This window comes from Pecten maximus, chromosome 18 (assembly GCF_902652985.1).
Source record: "Pecten maximus chromosome 18, xPecMax1.1, whole genome shotgun sequence".
Classification (NCBI taxonomy): domain Eukaryota; kingdom Metazoa; phylum Mollusca; class Bivalvia; order Pectinida; family Pectinidae; genus Pecten; species Pecten maximus.
Window position 1 is genome coordinate 29,438,215 of NC_047032.1, and position 26,622 is coordinate 29,464,836.

Here is a 26,622-nt window from a genome sequence, read left to right on the forward strand (position 1 = left end):
TTCAGGCCTGAAGGTCAAAGGTCAAGGTCACTTACTTAAAAAGAGAAAATTAGTTTTCGTGCCATAACTCATGTTTTCTTTGGCAGATCAACCTCAAACTTCATAGACATTCCTTACAAAAGGGACTTGCTACGGATTACATTTCATATCCGGAGGTCAAAGGAAGCTAGGTCAACGTCACTTATTAGAAAAACAAAATGTGTTTCTGTGCGATAAATCAAGTTAGATGAAGCTTTTGGAGAGCTTAGTTTTATAGGCCTTAAAATGAAAAAAACTTAAATACTTCCCTTAAGTTTAATTATGTCCATGGTCCACCTTTGAATCTACCACTGTTAACGTTGTTGACAGAAATCTTATTTGAATTACCTGGTACATGAAATAATGACTTGTGGTAACTGGTAGTTCTCAGGAAGAGGTAGAAACCATTGAATTGTATTAAACCTGTTTTGTATATATAGATTGTCACTTTCATATATGTGCATTATCTGTCTGGAATTCAAAATGTTTTATGAGCTTCAAACGCACAAAATGATTTTCCTTTTGGTTTAAATTATATCATTTTCTTCGTAATCACTCAACATGCTACACAGGCGACACCTCCACTTCCGTGTGATATCTTGTCTGGATGACTCTGCACTAGAGATATGTCCACTGACTCGAATGTTCCTGTCCTGTCCTGGACATTTTCCCTCTCCCGTTACATAATTTGTGCTCAGATATAGATACTCACCAAAATTGTTCTAGGGTCCAATATGTGTCTTCAGGGCTGAAGACTGAAGGAGGGAGGATTGTAGCAGAACTGGGCTATTAATTTCTTTATGAAATATGTGATTGTCAGAAAATTGGATGGATGAAGGTTTGGCACTCAAGATAGAGGGCATTAACTAGCAATTGAAAAAAGTATTAAAAGTCGATGCTAAAACTGGGGTAAAGGAACCACAGGTTATCAAAATTAACATCAATTTCCATCATAACGGTATGGTCAACAAGGGTAGAATATTTTACAAAAGATTGAAACAACCTGAAGCCAACCTAACATTATTCAGGTAGCAATGTCCATCTCAGATTCTATCAAATTGTATGTTTTGTGAATTAACATATGACCAGACCTTTCCATTGATACATTTGTGGACCTGCTGACTTTGACCGTAAATTTTGACAAACTTTTTAAAAAGAAAAAGAAAACAAGACATTCCCATTTGCCGACCTAGATCGTGAGGTTTGTCCTACTCTTTTACCAATAATTCTGAATATCAACCCACTCGATAAGCCATGTTGTTTCTTGTTTTACATACAATGTATTCCAATAACTGATTACCTAACCACACTTGAAATGATGAGACAAACGCCCTAAAAACCATTTACATTAAGTAAGCTGGTCTTACAACTCGCCGTACGTGCTTCTACGTGCTGTCTACGGGCAAAAATGGACCAAATAGCAAGGGACACGCAAGGCACCCGTACGGTTTTCCAGCCCCGTAGACCACATGCAAAGGCCCGTAGAAGAAAATTGGCATGCACATTATTTTCTGCGTGCACCCTGCGATTTCAGAATCGCAGTCAGCCCGCAAGGGGACTGCACGGGGACACTGCGCTACCCTTGCGTTCTCCTTGCGTTCTCCTCGCGTGTTTCACAAGTTTAAAATGGAGGGTTAGGCGAAAAAGTCGCCTCCAAACAACTACAAGGCACGTACTTGTGACTCACTTGCCAGTTGCGTTCCCCGTGTCAAGTTCGTTGCAAGTGCGGTCAACTTACGTGGCTCGTGCTTGTCCAGTGCGTGTACCGCCTAACTCGCAAGAGTGACATACGGGGCAAACACGTGTTTTACTCCACACGCACGTGCCAGCACTTGTCTTTGGGACAGCACACTTCTATTTCAGTTTCTGTGAAGAGATGGCTCCAAAGAAAGGAAGAAAAGGACCAGCAAAGGCCAGCAAGAGGGACGAGGAGGAGAGGGTCCAGGTAGAGAGGGAGCGTCAATCGACGACGTAAATTTAGACCTGGGAGCTGAAGGTGATGCTGACGATGGGAGTGAGTGTGGCGGTGGGAGTGAGACCGGGAAGAGGAAAGACCAGAAGTCCTACAACGTCGGGGCAGCAGACGAAAATCGCCTGGTCAAATTTGTTGAAGCCAACGAGCTGAAGGTTCATTCTCTGTTGCTCCAGACGCTTCCTAGCGAACACGAGAACAACAGCTTCACGGTCTTCTTCGAGCAACCTCCAATAGCTCACAGTAATGGATGTGGTTGTGGTTGGAGTAGCTATGGCGATCCTATAGATGATACTGAAGATGTGGATCAATATGATATGTCTTTATTACTCCTGGATAAAGGTCAGGGTAGGAGTAGATGCCGTAGGATGCCAGTACGTTTATCTTGCAATGGAAGTGAGTCGCACGGGCGACGTACGATTCCCAAACACGTACGTACCGAGTGAGTGAAACGCACGACAGCCGTACTAGAAGTGCACTTAGCACGAATGAGACGCACGCTGCACGCATGATTAAAAGCGTCCAATTGACGTACGATGGGCGAGCAGCACGCAAGTTGGATGTTTGGTTTGGTTTATTTTGTTTAACGTCCTATTAACATCTAAGGTCATTTAAGGACGGCCTCCCATGCGTGCGACATGTATGCGTGTGGTGAGTGCGTATGTGTGTTTTGGGATGTGTGTATTACAATCATAATATCGTACTTACCGATTCAAGTCGACTCGGACCATGGAGAAAATCGAATGTATCTTCATGACCAACAGAACGGCAGGATCGACACAGGTAAGCCTCATCTGATGCCGTAAATTTAGACAATTTGGCAGAAGTGATGCATTCGCATTTAGCATGGAACCAAAGATTGCAAATTTCGCATAGCAAACTTTCAATGTCATGTGTATCCAGTTTGCAAGTACCACATGGCCATTTTGATTTTGTTTTACCACGCGCCATGACTACAGTGGGATACTGTTAATGCTGATGGTTAACAGGTCATTTTATAGTGATTTCTGAAAACTACTGAATACAAAAAGACATGATTGGCTGAAATTCCATTGTTTTTACATTAAAGTATGTTTATGCAGGTATGCTTACATCGGGCACGCTTCTGAAAACATGCTTCATGGTTTCGCAACCATACCAAGTTTTATTAAAATTAAAATCACAGACGAAATCACATATACCAAGCTTGTCCTCTCCTTTAATCTAGCCGTATAATTACGCCCCTAGGCGATATCAATACCACACCTGGGACCAATTAACACCTGGCCAGTGGATGGCCATTTAATCACTCCTCACTACTCCGTTATATACACAATAGCCTAATTAACAGCACACGACCGACAAATCAGGCGTGTCGAACAGTCGCTACACGACCGACAAATCAGGCGTGTCGAACAGTCGCTACACGACCGACAAATCAGGCGTGTCGAACAGTCGCTACACGACCGACAAATCAGGCGTGTCGAACAGTCGCTACACGACCGACAAATCAGGCGTGACGAACAGTCGCTACACGACCGACAAATCAGGCGTGACGAACAGTCGCTACACGACCAACTTTCCGGACACATAAGTACAATTTTAACACAAAACACAAAATTAAATTTTATTTTCAAATATTATAAGCCAGGCTGTTCTCTATCATATCAATGATTTAGTATCATTACATTATAAAGAAATGATATCTTATAAACATATCAGATATCTTATATGATCAATAATATATGTTATAAATAATAAATGTATAGTCAAGTAATTATCAAAACCAAAGATACATTTGAATAATATATCATTTTGCCCTCTACTTCTCTTCTCGATATCCACAAAACCACTTTTGAATAGCCTGGTCAATTAGCTTTTGTTTAACAATATACATGTATTTCAGTTTTTGCCGATCTTAACTTGAATTTTTTCAAAATACCATACATAACCACTTTAAATGAAATACATCCATTTTGTCATATAATTTACTTGATAATTCATCATCTGTAGTTAATTAGTGCCAAAATAAAAATTATATTTACTAATGAGAAACGTCCTGATTCCCCGTATACCATATCATTTGGGATACCTCTTCATGTATTAGTATGTTTTTTTTTATAAACATGAAATGACTGTCTCTAGGCAAGTAATACTTTCAAATCCCCAGAAAAGGGAGGCATAGGAAGCGAACGGAGAGAGCTAACCATGGCACAGGATGTGATGAACTTTAGAAACAGCAGAGTGTTTTGAAAAGTGAATAGTGTGAACTTCTGCTATCGGCATCGGAATAGTTTATTGGAATAGTTTACTTGAATTGTTTATTCATTTGATAATCTATAGTCATAATGATTTTTTTTTAAATTATATCTTCATTATAACTCTCTCTCTCTCTCTCTCTCTCTCTCTCTCTCTCTCTCTCTCTCATATGTAAATATATGTCATCTTGTAAAATAAATGTATTATATGTATGTAAAATTATATAGGGAAAGGGCTTAATATAAGTTTGATAACTTGTGCCCAATTCCCATGTATATATTAAGATACAATAAAATATGTTTAAATCAAATCAAAAGGGGGTACGTGAATATTACCGGGCGAGAGACCGCACCGCTGATGAGTCGGCGTCTCGTCACGGTGTCTTTTCACATGTGAACAGAACATTACCTGAATATTAATAAGAAACTAGCTGCAAATTACAATATCTATTTTATTTTAGTATGCAAAAGTTTTCATAAAGTTCAGATATAGATATTATAGATATAGATACAGATATAGAATATAGATAGAGATCTATAGATATAGATATACAGATACAGATACAGATGCAGATATAGAATATAGATATAAGTAGTAGGAAAGGGATGGGTCAGCTGCCCCTCCCCCCCTCCGGCCCCTCCCAAATCCGCGGGAATGTATTTCCCGCCATATCCCTGACCAATATATCCCGCCATCTTTGAACCTAATCCCTGACCAATATTTCCCACCATATCCCTGACCAATATATCCTACCATTTTTAATACCATTTCGCGGAAAAATTAAAAGGCAAGGTCATTCAGTCCCCTGACCAGTATCTCCCGCCATATCCCTGACCAGTATATCCTACCAGTTTTAATACCATATAATTCTATATCCTTTAAAGGTCCAGGGGATTAAGTTGTACAGTCATTGGCCATTTAAATATCCGACATATACACTTATTAACAACATATAACAGACATAAGCCAAATCATGACCAATATATCCTACCATTTTTAATACCATTTCGCGGAAAAATTAAAAGGCAAGGTCATTCAGTCCCCTGACCAGTATCTCCCGCCATATCCCTGACCAGAATATCCTATCAGTTTTAATACCATATAATTCTATATCCTTTAAAGGTCCAGGGGATTAAGTTGTACAGTCAACAGTTTCCGTTTACTTTACCTAGGCTTTCATCACACTACCCGAACAACCAGAACATTAAAAAAATTCAAATTTTATTTTAGAAGGTACATGTTTGAGGTTTTGATTAGCCAACGTTGTTTAAGTCGGACTTCGTTGTTTTAGTATACACGCAGTGACCTTATACATATCCCAATCTATTCATCGACATCCCTAATTTCAAGAATGATCGTTTGATTCAGATAATATTCTCGTAATAATCTCGGTAATAAACGATGGAATCTCAGCAACAGGTTTCGTTTTCTTGCCAAACTTGCTATTGGGTTAACAAGTTGTCTCAGGACATCGATTTGGTTCCTCAGTATTTCAGAATCTCTATGTAATATTTGAAGGGAACCATTTAACATGAATTGTATGATTTTTCCAAGTGCATTCATCTGATCAATGTTCATGCTTCGTATCATGGCTTTCCTATATCGTACTCTAGTAATACCAAGTTCTCTGAGAAAATAGATCCGCCCGTAGACTAGCGAGTGTTCCATTCTCTCGACCTGGTGATAATGGGTAATTATGTTATTTGTCCACATTTTTATAGCTCCAATAATATTTACATGCCATACACGCATGTATGTGTACTTTAACATCGTGTACACGTGTCAAATAGTCGAGTCAATCTTAAGGTATTATATCCAAACCTTCATTTACTCTGGAGATTAAATCCGTGCATCATTATTGCCATCTTTAACACCTAATCCCTGACCAGAATATCCTACCAGTTTTAATACCATGTAATTCTATATCCTTTAAAGGTCCAGGTGATTAAGTTGTACAGTTCCTTTCTAGAATTATCGATCACACAATTTAACCCAGGATCAAAAACTTTTATTCAATAAACGATAAACACATCGTATAAACTTCAACAATTTTATTCATTCTAACCACTATACAAACTTCAACAATTACATTTAAGTAATTAAAAATATACATATGATTCTTCACTCACACTTTCAAATATATTTTTTATGATATGTAAATTCTAACCACTATACAAACTTCAACAATTACATTTAAGTAATTAAAAATATACATATGATTCTTCACTCACACTTTCAAATATATTTTTTATGATATGTAAATTCTAACCCGTATACAAACTTCAACAATTACATTTAAGTAATTAAAAATATACATATGATTCTTCACTCACACTTTCAAATATATTTTTTATGATATGTAAATTCTAACCCGTATACAAATTTCAACAATTATATTTAAATAATTAAAAATATACATAAGATTTTTCTAACACTTCTACAAGATTGTTTTCTACTCGAATCCATAACGTGAGGGCGGTCTCCGAATCCTTGTGGATCGACGTCGTGGGTCACGGTAATACGAGAATCTGTGAAAGTGTTCGCGCACATCTCTGGCCATAGCATCAACTATTGGCATACAGAACATTATCCCACCAAGCATAACCATCAGCAGCATGACTGCGAAAAAATTAGTCTAGTTTTAATTCACACACCAATTCATCGTCAATTGTAAATCTTGGTAAACTGTTCATTTGCAATCCTATTGTGGACCCGTCTTTATTGTTTTTCTTATATTTCCTCAAAATCATGATCATGCAGAGAATCAAAAGTGTTGGAGCCGCAAAGGAAATCGTTACAATGAATGCGGGAGATAGAAATGCAACACATCCTTGAAGTACAGCCTACGGATTTGGTAATATTGTAATATCAGGAGAAGTAGTGGAATATTACCAAAATTTTATTATTCTATCCAAACCAATCGTTTTCCAGATCCCCCGCACTATAAAAGAGACTACAACCCTATTCTCCTCACAATCGCTTGACCATCTCAAGAGATTTTATTTTTTGAAAATAATGATGGCATCGAGACATTTCTTCGGAAATGGACAATATGTCCAGTTGTCAGTATATAGGGGTGTAACCTATGTCCATATAAATGGACGCAATAACAGGTGCACCACCGTGAGTGTGGACGAATTCATGGACATGGTGCAGAACTATGCACTAATGGCAGATATCCAGTCCCATATAAAAAAGGTACGTATGAAAGTTACTTTATGAAATTCATTTTTTCATTAACTCACAAATTGAAGAATATAAAATAATGTCATCTTTAAAACAAATAACTAGTCAAAGCAATTAACATGATGTTTTGGATTGTATATCCTGATACTATAAATGATTAAATTATTTCCATGTTTAGGAGTCTTCCAAACGAATTGATACTACACCGCCACAGACACCGGTCCCATTGGGACCACAACTGGTGACCCCACCAGTAACAAAGGTGCTATTTTCTTTGCATTACTGTAATACTGTCGCATTAATCATATAGCATTTCATATTTCCATCATATTGTTTCACATCGAATAACTTAATTTGTTTTACTGTTACAGAAAAGGAAGAGGGATGAAGAGCCAGTAAGTATACTTATTTTAACTCTATCATATTTCGATTTGTCGTTATCACACATTTACTTCCCATGTCTTAATATATAAATGTATGTTTTTCCAGTCCGAAGACCTGCAGAGAAAGAGGGTGAGGTTGGAATCGCCTGAAAGAATCGACGTTGTAAGTATAGCTATTTTGTACGATTTTTACAGTTTCCTCCACAACTTTTAAGACATTTTCCCTATTAAACCATTCTCATTTCAGCTGACATCTGACTTCCACACAGTATCCATAGATGAGGAAATGTTCAAGGCCCTTATTACCTCATTAGACATGTAAAGTGAGTAACTGAGTTTTCTCCTTTTCATTTTAACTCTTTTTCAACTTGAATAATTGTTAATATTTTCTACAATTCGATTTTTTCTTTTATTGAAATATCTGTGGTAAAATATTTGTTCTCTCTCTTTTCAGATCTCCAAAATAAATGAAACGAATCGTAAAATACGTGTTTGTTCTATATTTAACTAGTAATACTCAGGTAAGGCATTTCTGTAGTCGACTGAGACTAAGTACTTTTGTCAATAGACCATTACACAGGTAAGAATGACCATTGTCAGTCTATTGTACAATACTTTGACTATTTGAGGAGAATCACCAGATGGCGTTCACGTCGAAGCATGCGCAGTCAACTTCTCCCAGCATTTCCGATGATTGTTTGAGCATGCCCTCCACCTACAGACCATGCGGTCAACCATCCCCATCAGTTAATGGGATATATATAAATCATATCAAAGGTAAGTTTCTTTTTTTTTTCATATTTTATTGCTTTATACATCATATTGTGATACATATTTGAAACAAACTTCTACATTTGCTACCCTAAAATGTACACTCGATCGTATTTTTTACACGTACAACAAAAATAGTTATATCAAAAACTTGAACGAAAACTATTTACTAAAAGTGTTTAGACTAAAATGAATTCAGCGATACTATTATTTACAAAACACACATGAAAAAGTACTACCATCACAACATGAATTTAGCAAAAAACAAATTAAACATTAGTTCAAATACAAATTATTTACAATATATATATATAATTATCTTAACGTCTCATTGTCCAATTTTGTAATGTCCGTAAGGTAGTGTGTTTATTCCGTTTAGTATATATCTCTTGTCGTCAAAACTGTTCAGAGTCACTTTGTTCTGGCTGACGATATGAAGTTGATGTTGTGTGGATTGGATGCGATGCATGTTGGCATAAAACACTGTCTGGTCAAATAAGCATTCCTTATAAAGTTGGTGATGTAGGCAATGTTTGATGACGGCACGTGCAACTCCTTTCGCAGTTCGTTTCTGTCTGTCCCCATACACATAGGAATACATTTTGGCTCGTAAGCCAACAAACTCCTTGATCGGGTTTCCTCCTGTTTCGTCTTTCATTTTCCCCAACACTTTCTTGTTTGTTGTGCTGTATAATAAATCATCTATAGGGTAGTTGGAAGTGTCGAATAAATCTAAATTTACAAATATGTCTGCGTAGATGTCGTCAGTATGGGTCAAGTAGGTTAGCGAATCTGTGTCCGTGAATAAAAGTTTTGTATTTTGTCCGTAATTTTGTTTCATGTAGTTGTAATGGAAATCGTACATGATGAGTTTTGACAAGTCCAAGACCGTAAATCCCACGTAGACGGGGCGATTCAGTAGTAAGTTAGTTTTCAACATCTGTACTCCAACCAGATCTTCATTAAAAATCCTGCATTGTTGGAATGATGGTTTAGCACAATATTTACAAAGTCTGTCTTCCGAATGAATTAGTTTAATGTCGACTCTGTTACGTAAGTTTTCCATTGTTTTCCCAAAGACTGCATTGTTTTTTAATTTATAGTAATCTTTTTCAAAATCGTTGCTAGCCTGTTTTCTCTTGTTGGTGTTAAATTCAATGTAAGGTTTCAGCCACGGACTCTGTTTGAATTTTATGACACGATGTATTGTGGTGAGTATCATACCTTGGTCCAAATAGAGGGTAGTCTGAGTGTATACTGTGAAGGTGTGAGGGATATTGCATATCCACTTCCAGGATGTACCCGTATTGACCCTCTTTTGGAATGGTTGATATGTCTAATTGACTAATTTCAACGTCAGTCAACCAGGTGAATCCACCGTGGGGGAGATAATCACTCATGGCACATCCATACAAGTTGTTTGCGTCATAGGAAGTGATGTAAGATGTCGGTTTAGTGGGGTCGTAAGTTTCCGGTATGTATCTGTTGTTGGCGTTGGCATAGCGGTGCATGATACCACTCACACCTCCCCTGATACCCATTTCCACCATTTGGTGCATGTCGATGTCCGTCAATAACTCCAAGGTCACGCCAGTCATTTTAAGGGCAGCACTCCACGCTAATCCGGGGGAAGTGTAGAAGTGACAGGGGTCGAGCTGGTAATTGTCGAGATTTAAAGTTCTGTAAGCTTCAAACACGTCAGCTAATAATAGACAGTCACATTTTAAATACAAGTCTGTGTAATCTCCCAGGTGTTTAACATCACACACTTGCCACACTCTCTGTGCATGGTCGTAATCTTCTTGCGTAATATCCTCTTCAGATAGTTCACTATAGAAAGATGACTTTGACGGTAATTGTGTGTCTGAGAATTTCGTAGAGTCCGTCAGGTATTGGTATGGATAGACCCCTTTTCTGAGCAAGACTTCTCTATGTTCCGGTAGCGTAAACTCTCTGTTGAAATATTTGAAATTGTCATGTCCTTTGTCTTTGAGATTGGTCACCAAAGTATCTAGTGAACTAGGCATGAAGCGGCACGAGTCCAGAAAACGTAAATTCCCGAGTGAAAAAGAAATGTAGTTTTCCATGTTTTGTGCTATACATGTGATATTTTGTTCTTTGTATTTCCCTATGGCATCACAGAGTATGTGTCCATCGAACCGGGACATGTTGTGTAGAAATACCGGGATGTGTTTAGGTTGTTTGAACTGCAAGTTGCATTTTTTGCATGCAGCCCCTCTAAACTTTCCCGTCACGTGACAATGGTCTCGTACCTTGTCTTTGTTGTTTTTAAAGTAATTGTTGCAAAGGTAGCATTTCGCTGTGTTGTCAAAAGTTTCCTGGTCTTCTTGGGTCATAACCATGGGTTCTATATCTTCCAAGATATGTTGGATCTCTCTTTCTTCCTCCATGAGATAGTTAATAAACGTTTCCACGACGTTAGACCCTCTATAAATGATGGGCGGTTTGTCGTAACGCTCGTCGATTGAAGCACGCACGTATCCGAATGAACAGGGTGTGAATTTGGTCGTTACGGTTGAGTTGGATTCCGATGGATCTTGAGAACAGGTGTGTACAGGTTCGGAATAACATTCAAAATCGGCATATATCACAAAAGGTACTTTCATCTGTTTGTGGATCTCTTTGAAATGCAATACCGACTCCATACTGCCTTCAGCGGGTAGAGTAGTTTTCTGGGTACCAAACTTTCCGCAGTACTCCTTGTGTGCATTCAATAAATCCTTTCTTCTAAATCCGTGAAAACAAAGGGGACAAAAGAAATGTTCGTTCTGTCGAGTTTTAGTTCTGGACAGGAAGCGGTTTAAATCCCTGATCAAACAATAGTGAGTTTTCTTTCCTTCCGTCAACAACAACAAATCCACGTGGAACTTGTCATTGCTCTTAGAAATTCTCAGTGGGTAGATATTCTTGTCAAATCCAAACACGTTGATTGACATGTTATTTTGATCCTCAAACTTGTCAATTTGTTGTACTGTTACTGGGTAGGTGATCCCCGTCATGTTGAGTTCGTCCTGATATGGTCTGTAGTGATCCAATAAATGTTGGTCTTGTCTTACGGGATGTAAAGCAGCAAGCACACTCCATAGGAAACATTTCTCGTCGGTGTTTTGAATGTTGGTAATACACTTTGATTTACGTAGAGTGTGCGGGAGGTCGATGTAACTGGATCCACCGAGGGGTCTGTAAGGTAGTACGTGTAGTTTCAACTTTATCACTTTCTTTAATCTCCAATTACTCCCGTGTCTGATGAATTCTTCAAAGCTGGCATACATTTTCTGGTAAGCTTCGTTCAATTCGTGATCGTTGACATCATTTGAGGTCATGTAGGTATAGTTCGTGGATCTAAAGTGTGGCTCTGCTCTGTCTACGATACCTTCGGGTGAATGTTTTTCCAACTTCACCTGAACGCTAAGGTACCATTTAATAGCTCGCCCTCGTCTTCCGATTTCCGATGTTAACATGTATTTGATCATGTTCCTGGACTGTTGGAAGGCTTTCAATAAATCATACTGTTCCCCAGGTTTTGGTACATACAGAAATTCTCTAACCAATCCATTGATAGCTTCCTGTTCTATTTCCATGGGTTCTTCTGGTGGTGGTGGTGGTGGTAAATCTTGTACTGGGGGAGGCTGTCTCCCTCCCTGTTGTATGTGGAGTGTCTGATGGTCTTCCAGATCTTTTCGTGAGTCGAAATACGCTGGACATTCGTCGCAACGGATCTTCTTGGCAGCAGGAACGTCAGGTTTGTCGACAGCAGATCTTTTCAAGATCTTGTGAGCGTTTCGTAAATGACGAGTTAAATTGTCTTGTCTAACGAATTTTTCTTGACAAATATGACAAGAATACGTAGCTTCTTCATGACTCTTCTGGTGTCGTGTGAGATGTTTACTTGTTGTGTAAGATTTCTGGCAGACATCGCAAACGAATACTCTTTCCATGGTGACAAAAATCAAACTGATCAAATATGAAGCGTTCAAGTTTACTTATACCTTTATAGAGCACCACTTAGGTTTAGCGTAAATAGTTTTTCCACCAAACATTTCACGAATTTTTTTCTCGCGGAACTTTTCCCGTACTTTTTCCTTGCTACTTTTTTCCCGCGAAAGTTTTCCCGTAATTTTTTTCTTGGTCACGTCATTGTGATCTAATTCTAGTTCGTACTGTTTGCGTAGGGGATTAGCGATCAGCCCACGTGGTGTATGAAATGTTGTTAAGGCTTGATAGAATTCTGTAAATCCTACAGGTGAAGATTTTGTATTCACCACTGCGTCTCTTATCAGGTCTGCTATGTGTGAATGGGTTATTATCTGTCCTTTGTAAATAACGTTGCCATTATGTGTCCAGTCTAGCACAGTTCTGTCTTGCCTCTTTAGATACTCATATAAATTTAATCCCTTCTCCCTCCGATTTTTTGGTAAAGCTAATTCTATGGCACGGTGTATGTTGTCAGCAGCATCTGGTAATTCTACTTCAGTGGCGGAAGGTCCTGTTTCCTCCGTTTTAGGGTTTAAGAGTGATTGGTATTTCGATCTTGGTACGAGTATGAATTCTTTAGCCATTATAGTAAATGTAGGACTTGTTTGATGATTAATGGTAAAATACTTTCTAACCTCAACAAGATTTTTCGCCTCGTATCACGACTACTTTCCTTAGCAATCAAACGTAAAATGAATCTTTTCTGTTTAACCATCTTTTTTATACATGCTGGTGATGCATTAACATGCAAATGATAGATGTTTAAGAATATTTCTGTCACCGCTTTCAACTGATGAGGTGTGATTGTTTTTATAAGGGCCATTCTTTGCCCCCTTGTCGTGTACCTTAATTATCTTAAGAAATCGGCTTCCTGCGTCATGATTCGACTCATAATGGTAAATAAATACGTACGTCTTCTCCCACGAATATATGACTACGTAACTGATACTTTTTGTCAGTATGTGGACTTATATCTATCAAGAGATATCCATACTTTTCTGCTGTAGCCATTTCGTAAGCTTTTGTGAAAAATTTATTTTTGGTAGGAAAAATTTGTCGGCCCAAAGTATACACTTGTTGTTCGTCTCTCTTGTTTTTGAATAAAACGATGTAATGACTATTCAAGGATATCGTTCGCATACACTTCCCCTTAGAAAATATATTTTGGGTTAAAAAGATGACGGTGGTATTGTGGTGATGACAGCCGACTGTAAATAAATCTTGTACATCGACACTGTTGCACACCGCTGCCATTAAATCATCTAAAATGAGTAGCAGAGGTAAGCCGTCGGACCACCAATCTTCTAAATCTTCTTTTGTAGGCACCCCTTCGTGAAAGGTTATCTTTTGGACCTCCTTTTGTAAATCGTCGAATAGTGGTTGCCATACGCTATAAGCATAGATTATCCTCTTAGGCGCTGTCTCGAATAAGCCATCTGACTGTTTAATAATTTTAGAGGTAAATACAGACTTACCACTACCACTCGGTCCTACAATTAAAAAGCTACTGGGCCAGGTGAGCTTAATCAGACTTTCGTGTTCCCACCAAGACATCATGTTAACAAATGACAAAATCACATTTTGCTTTTCAAATTTATTTCAAACAGTAAGGGAATGAATGCATGATGAAATCATATACAAATACATCGTTGACATGAAAGTCGATACAAAATAGGTCGATAAAATCAGATAAAGTAAAACCTCTACATCTATACACGAGATACATTAAACAATATTGACCACAAACCATACTACTACTACTTTGCAATCTATTTACATTATAATGTTTCAGCGTGAGTCCATAGAATGGGGGTGGATATCCGTAACTGTCAAACAATTCCCAGCACCCCTTTACATCAATGTAAATGGCTAACCAATGAGTTCCATCGTCCACGGATATGTCTGTATTGAGAATGAAACAACACGGATAAGATGTCACAATAGGTAAGTGGTCTCTAGAAAACACTCCTAATGCATAAGAGTTCATATAAGGATCGCAACGAAGTACACATTCTAACTGTATTGTGTTCATCCTTCGGTGATGATATTTCTGGAATGATCGATTTCAAAGTAACCTGATCTCTCACTGTATATAATGATGGAGGCTCCTTCGGGTAGTGGTGTTCCAAATTGTAGTTCGAGTCGAATGACCCCCTGCTTGACTAAATTGAGATAATCTTCACGTTGGAAGGTCGGTTGTAGGTCAAATCCATAAAGGGCGTATCCAGACCCCATTTCATCTCGGTCTATTCCATTCCCCACGTTTTGCATCCATTGTCCACTGACTTGGAACAGACTGATATAGGCTGGAATGACGGTCTCACCCTGACTTTTACTGTAATTCAGTTTCAATGGTCCTCCACCCACAGGTACACCATCGCATAATAAAGTGATCTGTCGTAAGTCATAGTTTTTAAAGTTGTAAGGATTTAGCGTATAGCTTCCAGCCATGGCTACGGTGCTTACTAGTCCCAAGATGATCTTATTTGGTTTACTCCCTTGGAAAATGTTGTCCCAGGATACACTCAATTGACCTTGTGGTACAGACATAACCTTGATTTCCGATTTATCGTAAGGATACTTAGCATTCATCTTCTGTAAAGCTTCGGCATGACCGTAAATGATTGCTGGATTCAATCTTACTTTGCAGGCCCTCAGTATAATGTCTTCTATGACGACTTCGTAGTTAGCGTTTACTTCCTCAGACATGAGACAAAAATTTGGAGAACTTCTATACAACCTGATACCCACATCTACTTGGTTCAAGATGTAACGTTTGATCTTGAATAAATCTTGAAATAAAGTTCCTTCCATATCTACAGATTTACTTTGGTTGGTATAAGTACTGCGTTCATAAAATCCACTGTTTGCTCCGTTTGGGTTGGCTGCGTCCATAGACCCGGGGGAGTCCTTAGAGAATAACTGTGACGTCATCTGAGTCTGTTTACAATCGTCACCATAATTCAACAGAGCCTGTATCATCGCTTTATAAGGGTAGTGGTTATTGGTAGAAGTGATGAGTTTTCCTTGTAACGTGACATCGATCTGACTCCAGAGACCTTGTAGAAATAGGTTGGTAGGCCCCACTTTTTCATCCGCTATGAGATTGCTACCGTCACCGCCTTTGATTTTACATCTTACGTATAAACGAGAGCGGGACAAGTCCAAATATTCCATTCCATTCTGTCCGGATAGATGAAATTCAATCGGAGACTGACCGGACACTTGAGATATGGATCGGCAGTCTTGATAAAATATCTCTTCTACTGCAGTCTGTGTATGTGGTATAGTAAACAGGTCTAACTCCTTAGGTTGCATTTCTTGAAAATTAGTCGTAGATAACATTGCCATATTTAAAATGCTGTATTTTTCGGTGAGCTCTTCTTATACGTCTTACCCCTACCGGTGACTTTCTCGATACTACCATTTTTACCGAGTCTGCTTCCTTTTATCTTTTTTTCTCGTTTCAGCTCTGATCTCGTTTCAGCTCTGATTTAGCCTGTTCCACCACTTGCTGAGCGGGGGAGACCATGGTGACCTTGACATCGTCGGGAGACTTTTTGATGTCGTCTTTAGTCAGGTAATCATCTATACAAATCATGCCTGACCTACAACCACCGTCCCCCCCCCCCCCCCCCCCCCCCCCCCCCCCCCCCCCTAGATTGCCTCCGGATTGTACGTCTTTGTAGTTATCGTAACGTAATTTGATCTCCCCGTTGGCTAATTTCCTGTAAAAAGTTACCCATTTGTTGGTATCGGGAATGTAGAGTTTATTCATCGCAGAAACGGGTAGCGTCTTATGTGAAGTGTCATGTAGCTCGTCTCACTCAAGAATGAGGCAGGTTCGCCGTTTGTGGTCTTTATATCGATACCGATGCTAGACACGTGTCTTAAATTAATACGTCGGTAATACAGGTTCTCGAATGAATTCTCGTTATGAAATATTCGCCTTAAAATCGGTAACTGTAGATTTCCCACAATGCTCACATCGCATATGTCACAATGCACGACTAATGGTAGGTTCGTCACGGTTCCTTTGTTGTGAAATTCTGTTAGAGCTATCATCCATAATCCGCTTAAATCCATGGGGTTGTTGACTTGGACTTTAAAGGACCACGGTGTGTTGTTTGGATAAACGTCTAGACATTGTGTACTATCTAGATACAGGTAGAGGTCCATGGTTCAAATGGTGTATTTCAGTTTAGTCGAGTGTCTTTATATCTTCTTCTGGTACGTATTGATTAAATTGTTTTGGCCACCCTTCGAACTGTACTAGGTACTCTATTTTCCCGTTTCTTTTTCGTTTCTTTAGGATTTTAGAGATCCTCCATAATTCATCCTCATTCTTTTGAACTTTTTGTAATTCCGATTGGTAAAATGTTCCTTCTATAGATTTGTCTTGATAGTCTCTGATTTTGTATATGGGAATGCCCTGTTGATGAAATCGCTGGCTAATTTTGAAAAGTTCAGTTGTCCATTGTTCTTGGTAGGATCTTCTGAATGGGTGCTTGATATGAGTCAGTCTTACCGTATCCCCTATTTTAAATTTGTATCGAATGTATTTCGTCTTGTTCAGTTTAGTTCGTAAATATTGGAAAGCCCAAAGGTCTGCCTCGTTTTGATGGGAGACTTGTGTTGGACTTAGACCATTGAGAGACCTATGTGGTGTAATGTTATAATTGTTTACTAACTCCTGTATGTGATCGATGTACCTGTAGGTATGATTCTTGGTTAAATAACGAAACAATTTGTCACGGAACGTTCTATTCACTCGCTCCACCACAGATGCTTAAGTCTCGGTATTTTGGGAAGTGAAAAATTGTATATTTTGAGATTTAAGATAGCTTTTAACCCACCTATTTTCAAACTCACTCCCTTTATCTGTATAAAACTTCTCCGGAATTCTCCAGTTTTTAAATACTAGCTTTAATGCTGCTATGATGCTCTTTGATCTTTTATTCAATAATGGTTGTACCCAAAGAAATTTAGAAAAAATGTCGATGACCATTATCAAATACTGAACTTTATCATTGTGTTCTGCTAGGTTTCGGACGTCCAGGAGATCACCTTGGAATTCTTCATCGATGTGAGTGACAATGACCTGCTGCCTCCTGTATTTGTGTCGGACTGGTTTCTGCAGTGAATATGCATCCTCGTTCTGAAGGAACTGTTTGATCTGCCCGTAACTATATGAACCTTTAAGTGCTTGAAACAATTTCCGTGGACCACTGTAAGCTGCTGGATTGTCTAAATTGTAATAAAATTTTCTGAGATATTCTACATCGTCTTTTGTCAACTGTCTCGTCATCGTGTCTCAAATGGAATGAATGTTATAACGAAAACAACATCTATTATAAGAATGAAAACAAGAACGAGGAAATAGAATGACAACATGTTTATTTACAACATAAGCAGAATATATACAACATGATATTTATATACATTTACATTATTGGTGTAGATAAATTGATTTTACTTGTTCCTGTAAGTACGTAGAGTATTCATCAAAATTAAATAGAACAGTATTCCAAAATGTACACAAAACATCTGCTCTGATTAAGTCCCTTGTGAGATACATTTGTGTCCATATCTCTATAACATAATCATAATCAATGTCTGATAAGACCGAATCGAAATAAAAGTCTATGTGTTCTTCTCTTGTTAACATGCCACAACAAACCGAATTTGAAATATTCATAATGAGTTTTTCCACGATAAGAGTGATTAAGGAATGCCACATGTCCTCCAACACATCTTGACGTTCTACTTCATCACACACTATCTCCATCTTGGTCCGATGATTTTCAGGTAGATACAGTTTGGTGAAAATTGTTTGTGTTGTACGTAAGGGGTGTGGTAGGGTGACCACTGTGATATTTGTACACCACAGTAAAAACAAACGACGTTATCACAGATCCCAGAGTAGAAAAACCCTGCAGATGCTAATTCCGTGGATTGTTGTCGTACCTGAGGAGGCCAGTGTTGGAAAGACTTTACTCTGTCTTGGTGGAACAAGTAGTCTGAATGAATTGGTCTGATATCAGTGTATGTCCATTCCATAGTCTTAGAAAACACGTTCTAGATTGATCAGGCGGTGGATGGTGTCGAAAATGTCGCACTGGCTATCGTCTGATTTCCAGGTAGTTTCGCGCCAATCTTTGGAATAAAACTTTTGTTTATAGATGATGACAAAGTTTGAAGGTATGTGAGACTTTAATAGTCGTTCTTCAAATTCTGCTAATACCTTTTCTTCATCCAGTGACTGTAATGCGTCGGCAAAGTAGAAGAAGAGATTATCTTCTTCATTGTGCATGAGACAGGAGTGTTGTCTTTGGCTGGGGTGGTCAATTTCACAGCCGTAACATTTTGTGGTGGCAACTTCTTGGATATTCCGTCTTAGGGCCTCGCAGTAGACAATCTTCCACTCGCTGTCTATATAGTGCGCATACTTCTGTTCCATGTCGAAAACTGGTGAGGTTGATGCGAAATGGTCGGTTTATATGTAGAAATATTTGGCGGGAAACAAAAATCCGCGAAATAATTCGCGGAAAAAATTAAGCAGGAGGAAAGTTGTGGAAATATTTGGCGGGAAACAAAAATCCGCGAAACCATTCGCGAAAAAAATTAAGTAGGAGGAAAGTTGTGGAAATATGTGGCGGGAAACAAAAATCTGCGAAATAATATTTGGCGGGGAAAAAGTTCGAGAAATGTTTGGTGGGAACAATCTAATTTTGTGAGGCTTCTGATATTGCTATATTTATATGTTCCCATAATGTATGCAAATAATTCCACTGAGAAACATTAAAAACGATCCCCTTGATGGTTGGTCTCCCATTGATGAATCTTCTGATGTCGATTCTTACTTGGTGTTGAAAGCGACAAATACTCACATAGGATCCGCGTGGTAAAGGGTATTGTTTTAGATAGGTACAGAGCGTCGAATTAAACCGGATGGGTGGCTCGATCTTTTCACAATTCGAACAGGGTGTTGAATTAAATGGTATGGATGCTTCTATCTTTCTACAATCTGATGTATCGTAGCTATGGGTATTGGTAGATATACACAAGCTGGTAATGGTGATTGATAGCAGAACGATGACTCCCATTAGCTTTAGTATCGTAAAATGGATCTTGTATCTGTCCGATATGCTGTCGAGACTGGTGGATAAACCTGTAGTGATCATAACACTTTCACAATCCTTCTGGTCCATGTTGTCGGTATCGATGACACTTGGTGACTGAAGCAATGACTGTTAATGATTATTATTTATAGTAGACAGTATTTTAGTTTGCTTCAATAATTCTAAACTGTTACAAAATTCCTTAAACGCTTTTGGTCCCCGACGTGGTAAAATATCTAGCAACTTTCTTGCCCTGTCAAACTTGTTTGGCTCTACGGAAATATCTTCTACCATGTACTTAGATAAAATGTTGGTTTGGAATAAATGGGTTGTAACTTCTAGAGTCGGTAAATGTTCTACCAGCAACACCCGGTTCTTTCTTAGTACCTGTCTGTGTACTTCCTCCATGACTTTATTAATGAGCTGTAAAGAATGGATGGTCAGGTTTTTAATTGTATTGCGGTTTTGTTTTGTTTTCGGTGGATAATTTGATCTTGTGTAATGATTTGGCTTATGTCTGTTATATGTTGTTAATAAGTGTATATGTCGGATATTTAAATGGCCAATGACTGTACAACTTAATCCCCTGGACCTTTAAAGGATATGGAATTATATGGTATTAAAACTGGTAGGATATACTGGTCAGGGATATGGCGGGAGATACTGGTCAGGGGACTGAATGACCTTGCCTTTTAATTTTTCCGCGAAATGGTATTAAAAATGGTAGGATATATTGGTCAGGAATATGGTGGGAAATATTGGTCAGGGATTAGGTTCAAAGATGGCGGGATATATTGGTCAGGGATATGGCGGGAAATACATTCCCGCGGATTTGGGAGGGGCCGGAGGGGGGGAGGGGCAGCTGACCCATCCCTTTCCTACTACTGATATAGATATAGAAGGTAGCAAGATATGTATTTGATACCAACAAAGTCAGAGTGCAATAGCATATAGACACGTCACAATGTTAATCTTCATTTATTGTTTTGTGATTTCTCAGTATGTCTGCACAATCAACGGACATGTATATACATATATGCTTTATCGAACAGCATATCCATGAGAAAACACATCAAATTCAAGCAATAGTAATAATTCAATCGTTAATAAGGTAAATGAAAAAAAAATGTCTGGAAGATAAATGTGCGTGAATCGACAAACTACGCTAGATAATTGTCTTGCCGGTTTTATTGTATGACTGTTTGTAAGAGTTATCTCCCTCGACGTCAAAACCCTACTCTCCGATAAGTCAACAAAAGAAGGTATCAATAGCTGTATTTGATATGTTAACATATACATATCAATTTCTAATGATGTTTTCATGTAATGTTTTGATGTTGTGAGATGTTTTAAGGTGTTTTTGAGTAGGTTTTGGGGTGTTTTGGGGTGTATTTGGGTAAATCGTTCTGCCGTGGGAGGCTGCAGTATGTTCGTGTTAAGTCTCCATGTGATAGGCCGGAACTTTGCCGATTTAAAGTGCTATCTCACTACTTGCACGAGCCACTTGCTCCATAAGTACGACACGCTTGCAACACCACAGAAACACTACATCCTCTACGGGATGGCTACGGCCAATGAATTCGATAAAATTGACGCCGCCCGTGCGTGCTTTAGGCTGCTACCGCGCTCGTGTGGTTTACGTTATCGTTCAATTGAGCACTGAATTGAGCTCATTTCTGCGAGTCCCATACCTCACTTGGTGTGTGTGCGATATTAGGTCAACATCCTAACGTCCTAAACACTCTTGTAATAATGAGACAAACACCTTAAGAACCTGTTTACATTTAGTTATAAGGCTGTTGCCGCACTCATGCTCGCTGCCCGATTCAGCCGACCAGCCGGGTAATGTGGTCTCTCCACCTAGATGGCGGGACGACTGATGCTTATTTTGACAGGCTGTCACCTCGCAGTTTGTGCGCTGGTAACGGCTAGGTTACCGTTGTCCGGATTCTGGAAATGCAGGACATGCAGCGTGCATCCTCCCGCCAACCAGATGGGGCGACCACATCACCCGGCTGCTCAGTCGGGCCGGTCATCTAAACATCATCCAGACTCTCTCTCTCTCTCTCTCTCTCTCTCTCTCTCTCTCTCTCTCTCTCATTTCATTAATGACATAAGAATTGACATTCTGAGTTGAAACATAGTATTGATTAACAATCTGTTATCATGACAGTTATACGTGAAGGTCAGTGAGGGTTTCATTTCTGTGTATGTCCCACCTGCCACAACAGGAATATTCAATCGGAGACTAAACTAACTGCACTAAATTGCAGTCTATGAGAGTATAACTGATATCTAAATCGTGACATTATTGAATATTGAATATCTAAGCGTAACACAGCCATTCAATGTTCGAATGATCGAAATTCCTAGACACGACACATTTAAAATGTTTATTATATCCAAAAATTTGGTTTGGTTTGTTTTTGTTTAACGTCCTATTAACAGCCAGGGTCATTTAAGGACGTGCCAGGTTTAGAGGTGGAGGAAAGCCGGAGTACCCGGAGAAAAACCACCAGCCTACCTGGCAACTGCCCCACGTAGGTTTCGAACTCGCAACCCAGAGGTGGAGGGCTAGTGATAAAGTGTCTGGACACCTTAACCACTCGGCCACCGCGGCCCCAAAAACAAAAACAATATATATATATATATACATATAACCACGCTGTACTTTTGAATCATACACTTACGGTTTTGTAATGTATACTGTGCATCTGAGTAATATATAAGGTGTCTGAAAACTATTGCGCATAATTATCGAGAGGTCAGAGATAATTGTAAATTTCATTTGTGCTTTGAAATTTGTCACAAGAACTTTCTAGAACACTTTTTAGACATTTGCGTAATCTGAAATCCAAACAATAAATACTTGCATCAAGAAACAGTTTTACATGCGCATACAAGTATATTTCTTTGATGTATTTTTTTCGGTTTCTTCATAATTATATTATAAGATAAACAAATACGACATATTTATAACTAGAAATTACCATAGACAATTTGACGGAATTTTCACCCACTAAGCACAAAAGACCTAAAGGTATTATATTTCAAAACGTAAAGACTATTCTAGAATACTTAAGTTCCAAATAAAGCCGGCATTAGAGATATTATGTGTCAACAAAGGAGTTGGAAGAGAGGTGATAACGCTGCCATGTGAAAGGTTTTACCAACACTTTGTCAGCTATCCTTCCTTAACATCCCTACCAATTGTTGAAACAGCTCGATGGCACCAGCGGAACTGAAGACTCATCTTAGGATCATTTCAGGCAAGTCATGTATGGACTTGGTCACCCCGTGGTCCTTGCTATCGTGTTAAGATACGTTACCAACGTGTTTTGAGTCTCGCCTTATGATAAATTAAAATAAGATTCTTAACATGAATATCATGGTGAAGAAATATTTTAGTTCTGATTGTCATCAAAGGTAATATCCATCATTCGTATAGAATCTGGCTGTAGAAACAGGAATAGATACAACTGACACCGAGTTCGCCTACTTGCCTGGGTATAATGAGACTGTCAGTACGCTAACGGAATGTCGGAGATATTGGTCCTTATTTTTATACGTCCAAAACCCGTTTATAATTCACGATAAAAAACAAAACAAACTTATCCCGAATATTTCAGGGGACTCCATCCTCCCCTCCAACAAAAATAAAAACAAAACAAAAAAAAGAAAGGGGAGGGTCCAGTAATTTAGTGATAATGCGAGCCGATTTTTTTTTTTTTTTTGCGAGGGGTCTGGGGTCTGTTTTATTTGCATCAATAGATACCAAAGGATTGGGCAAAGGCTTTCAAACTTATATGAAGCCATTTCCCAATGATTTATATGTTATATATTTATATGTATCCAGGAGTTTCGAAAGGGGGGAGACGTCCAGTAATTTAGTGATAATGCGAGCGTCCGTAGGCGCGAGCCGAATTTTTTTTGGCGATGGGTCTGGGGACCGCCAAGGCATTTTTAAGGGTATACAAAAAATTTTCTCCTCCGAAAAAGGAGGGGTCCTGAGGAAACTCGGGCTATGCCACAGGTATGACGTAAAACTTGTACCTGCTGTCTCAAGAGGCGACTAAATTTGGAATTTTGTCTTTTCTCTTTTTTCTTGCAAATTTATTCTCCCTAATGTCTCCCTTGACAATGCCTCAATTTTGGCCTTTAGTACAGCGTTCGCCGCTGTGAGGAAGGCTTTGGGTTCTGTCCCCTAGCCGAGACATTCCAAGGTCTATAAATGGCAGTTACTGCTCCTGTTTGACGCTAAGCATTTTTGGGAGTGGAACGACTGGTTCGCCCGTTGTCACGGTGACCGTGTGAGGTGTCCTGCTTCGTGGGGGTAGCACTATAACGTCAACATCAGACTCGAGGAATTACAAGGAGACAAACACGAATATACCACGGCCTCACAAAACACACATTCACTACTCGCATGCATTTCATACACCGGGGAGTCCCCCATAAATGACCAGAGCTGTTGATGGGACCCCCTCCCACACTCACAAACACTCGCCACGCTCTCATAAAAACATCGTAGTCCCGTGTAAATCCATTACATTTACTTCATTCCATTGAATTGCTGAAGTGTTATTTACATGTAAATATAATCTTAGTTAGTTTCGGATTTTGTCCAGTTAGTTTCGTATTTTGCCAATTTGCTAGCTCTGCTTTGAAAGTTTACGCTGCCTCGTTTTCAATTTCCATGTGCTCGCAAAGGATGAAGCTTCTTCATAATTTTTTACAGGCTCATGTAAAGCTAAATATTGTTATTTGCTGTTTCTACGACCCATCCGCGTTGAATCATGAGTAATCATTAAAGAAGACATAATGCCGGTGCACGCATGAACGATATCATTCAACAAGTGCTAAACAATGAGGAAAACTCCGACGAGGAACAATTTCACGACTCGTTCCAAGAATCCGAGGCAGCCATGGTGGATAACGCTACCGGAAACGAACCTGACATCAGATTAGAGGCAGACGAACCCACAGATAATAACACCGACAATAGTGACCAACAACGGGCTAACGATATTGACGAAACAAACAACGTCGAAACCCTACAAAGGCAGTTAAAGGAGTCAAAACTTGCCCGTGCTACAGCCGAATTACGCACACAGATCGAGGAGGAATGTGAGGCTCTAAGAAAAATCACCGGCCCTCGTAAACCACGTGAAAGTCAAACAGACTCAGACACGTTTACTACGCTTGGAACTATTGATACAGGTGAGCCCTTTTCAATCCCTAAGATTCGACACCTCCCATTTTGGTGGCCACTCCTTTCGCCGGGGGCAGCTACATGGGTGGGTATTTCCGGCCTTGCAGAGTCCGAAATACAATTACTGGGCATGTGGTCTAGCGATTGCTTTAAAAGATACTTGGATCAGACCGCCTTCAGCGTCTAGCTGCTGTAAAAGCTTTTTGTGCACCAATTCCCTCTCATGTGCTTTAATTATGTAAAAGGCCTTATAAATATTTATTTTATAAATAACTAACAAGTACATGTTTAAATACATATGTGATCAATTGATACTGAAAATACAGTGCGCGAGGCATAATTCCTCAAATTTTCATAAAGTCGTTAAAAGTAACGTCTTTTTAATGTTGTAATTCATTTACTTTGGAACACCAAAAAATACGTATGTACGTATCATTCTATATCTATGTCAGTTTCAGCCATTTTCACGGAAAAGGACAAACCACCATTAGCAAAGTTTATAGACTACCAGTAATTATAGAAAGTGGACGGTGGTCATTTTGATGTGCTGGAATCTCAACGTAACCTGTTAATGATAGGATGGACAAATTCATAAGTACATTCTCTCAGAGATTTGTTTATTACTTGTGTATAGATAAAAAATAAAAACATCACTCAGAATTCCACGAGTGTTAAACACAGCAGAGGAGTTCCGAATGTCACACTATATCTTATTTGATGCACCAACATGAACTTCACAAAACCACCCCTGTAAGTGTACCATATCCTGTAGAGATATTACGTTATTCACTCTGTCTGACTAATGAAATCAAAACATGAATAAACGTCATCTTGTCTCTCGGATTAATTAGACTATTAACGCAGACGTGAAATCTGAACATCTTTCAGTTCATGGCAGAGAATCCATTTTTTATTAACAACACTGAAACACCGCTTAAGATCTCGGTCTTGGATTGCAACAAAAAAATACATCAACGCGTCTGTTTATGACATGTATCCACCTGTTGAACCTTATATATATATATATACGAGTCAAAAAGTTGTCTTCCTTCGTCATTTGTGTTTCTAAGCTATATATCTATTTATTAGCACAATGTATCATATACGCTCTGTGTTGGTGATCCGAAGATAGAGATTTGAATTTCCTGTCGTAGTTGTACCGAGAGAAATATATATAATATATGTACAATTCGTATCCATGTATGTAAATACATTGCGATCCAGGTATTCTATATCACCTTATAGACGACTTCCACAATGATCATGTCAGGGTATCGGGCCGACCATCACTGCGCCATTGAAACGTTCTTTTTTAAGAACGCCGGTATAGGCGGTATAGGCTGCGGATATTTCTGGCTAGGCGATTCGGTGCCGTAGATCGTGAGTTCGAGGCCCGGTCAGGGCACGAGTCAAAAAGTTGTCTTCCTTCGTCATTTGTGTTTCTAAGCTATATATATATATATATACATTATCTGTTTTTATGTTTGTGAGTAAGAATGGGCTTACTTTACATCGAGGTGATTTTCATTAGTGGGTTTTGTCAGCGTCTGCTAGTTGTTGGTTTTTTATTATAAATGCATTTTATTTTCTGAGAGTTGGTGACCATACTGTGTGGAAATTACTGTTATGGCAGGAACAGGTGTGTACAGAAAGCGATAGATGGGGTTATTGAGATGAGTGGGCAGTAAAATGGAACGGACACTGGAATGTGAAGATGTGAGGATG

The 26,622-nt window shown here is 38.9% G+C and overlaps 2 protein-coding genes and 1 long non-coding RNA gene across 3 annotated transcripts; 1 reads left to right on the forward strand and 2 right to left on the reverse strand.

Annotated features, from left to right (window-relative positions):
* The first annotated feature begins 7,113 nt into the window (after positions 1-7,113).
* Positions 7,114-8,029, forward strand: LOC117316742. Its single transcript, XR_004529992.1, has 3 exons — positions 7,114-7,676; positions 7,786-7,809; positions 7,904-8,029. It is a non-coding gene; the product is annotated as an uncharacterized LOC117316742 (long non-coding RNA).
* A 6,563-nt stretch (positions 8,030-14,592) lies between these two features.
* LOC117316353 (uncharacterized protein F54H12.2-like) lies at positions 14,593-15,882 on the reverse strand. The gene has a single exon (XM_033870894.1). The coding sequence runs from the start codon at positions 15,880-15,882 to the stop codon at positions 14,593-14,595; it is 1,290 nt and encodes a 429-aa protein (XP_033726785.1).
* A 148-nt stretch (positions 15,883-16,030) lies between these two features.
* LOC117316354 lies at positions 16,031-17,872 on the reverse strand. The gene is made up of 2 exons (XM_033870895.1): positions 17,437-17,872; positions 16,031-16,134 (listed from the first exon to the last, which is right to left on the reverse strand). The coding sequence occupies exons 1-2, from the start codon at positions 17,870-17,872 to the stop codon at positions 16,031-16,033; spliced, it is 540 nt and encodes a 179-aa protein (XP_033726786.1).
* Between the last annotated feature and the right edge of the window lie 8,750 nt (positions 17,873-26,622).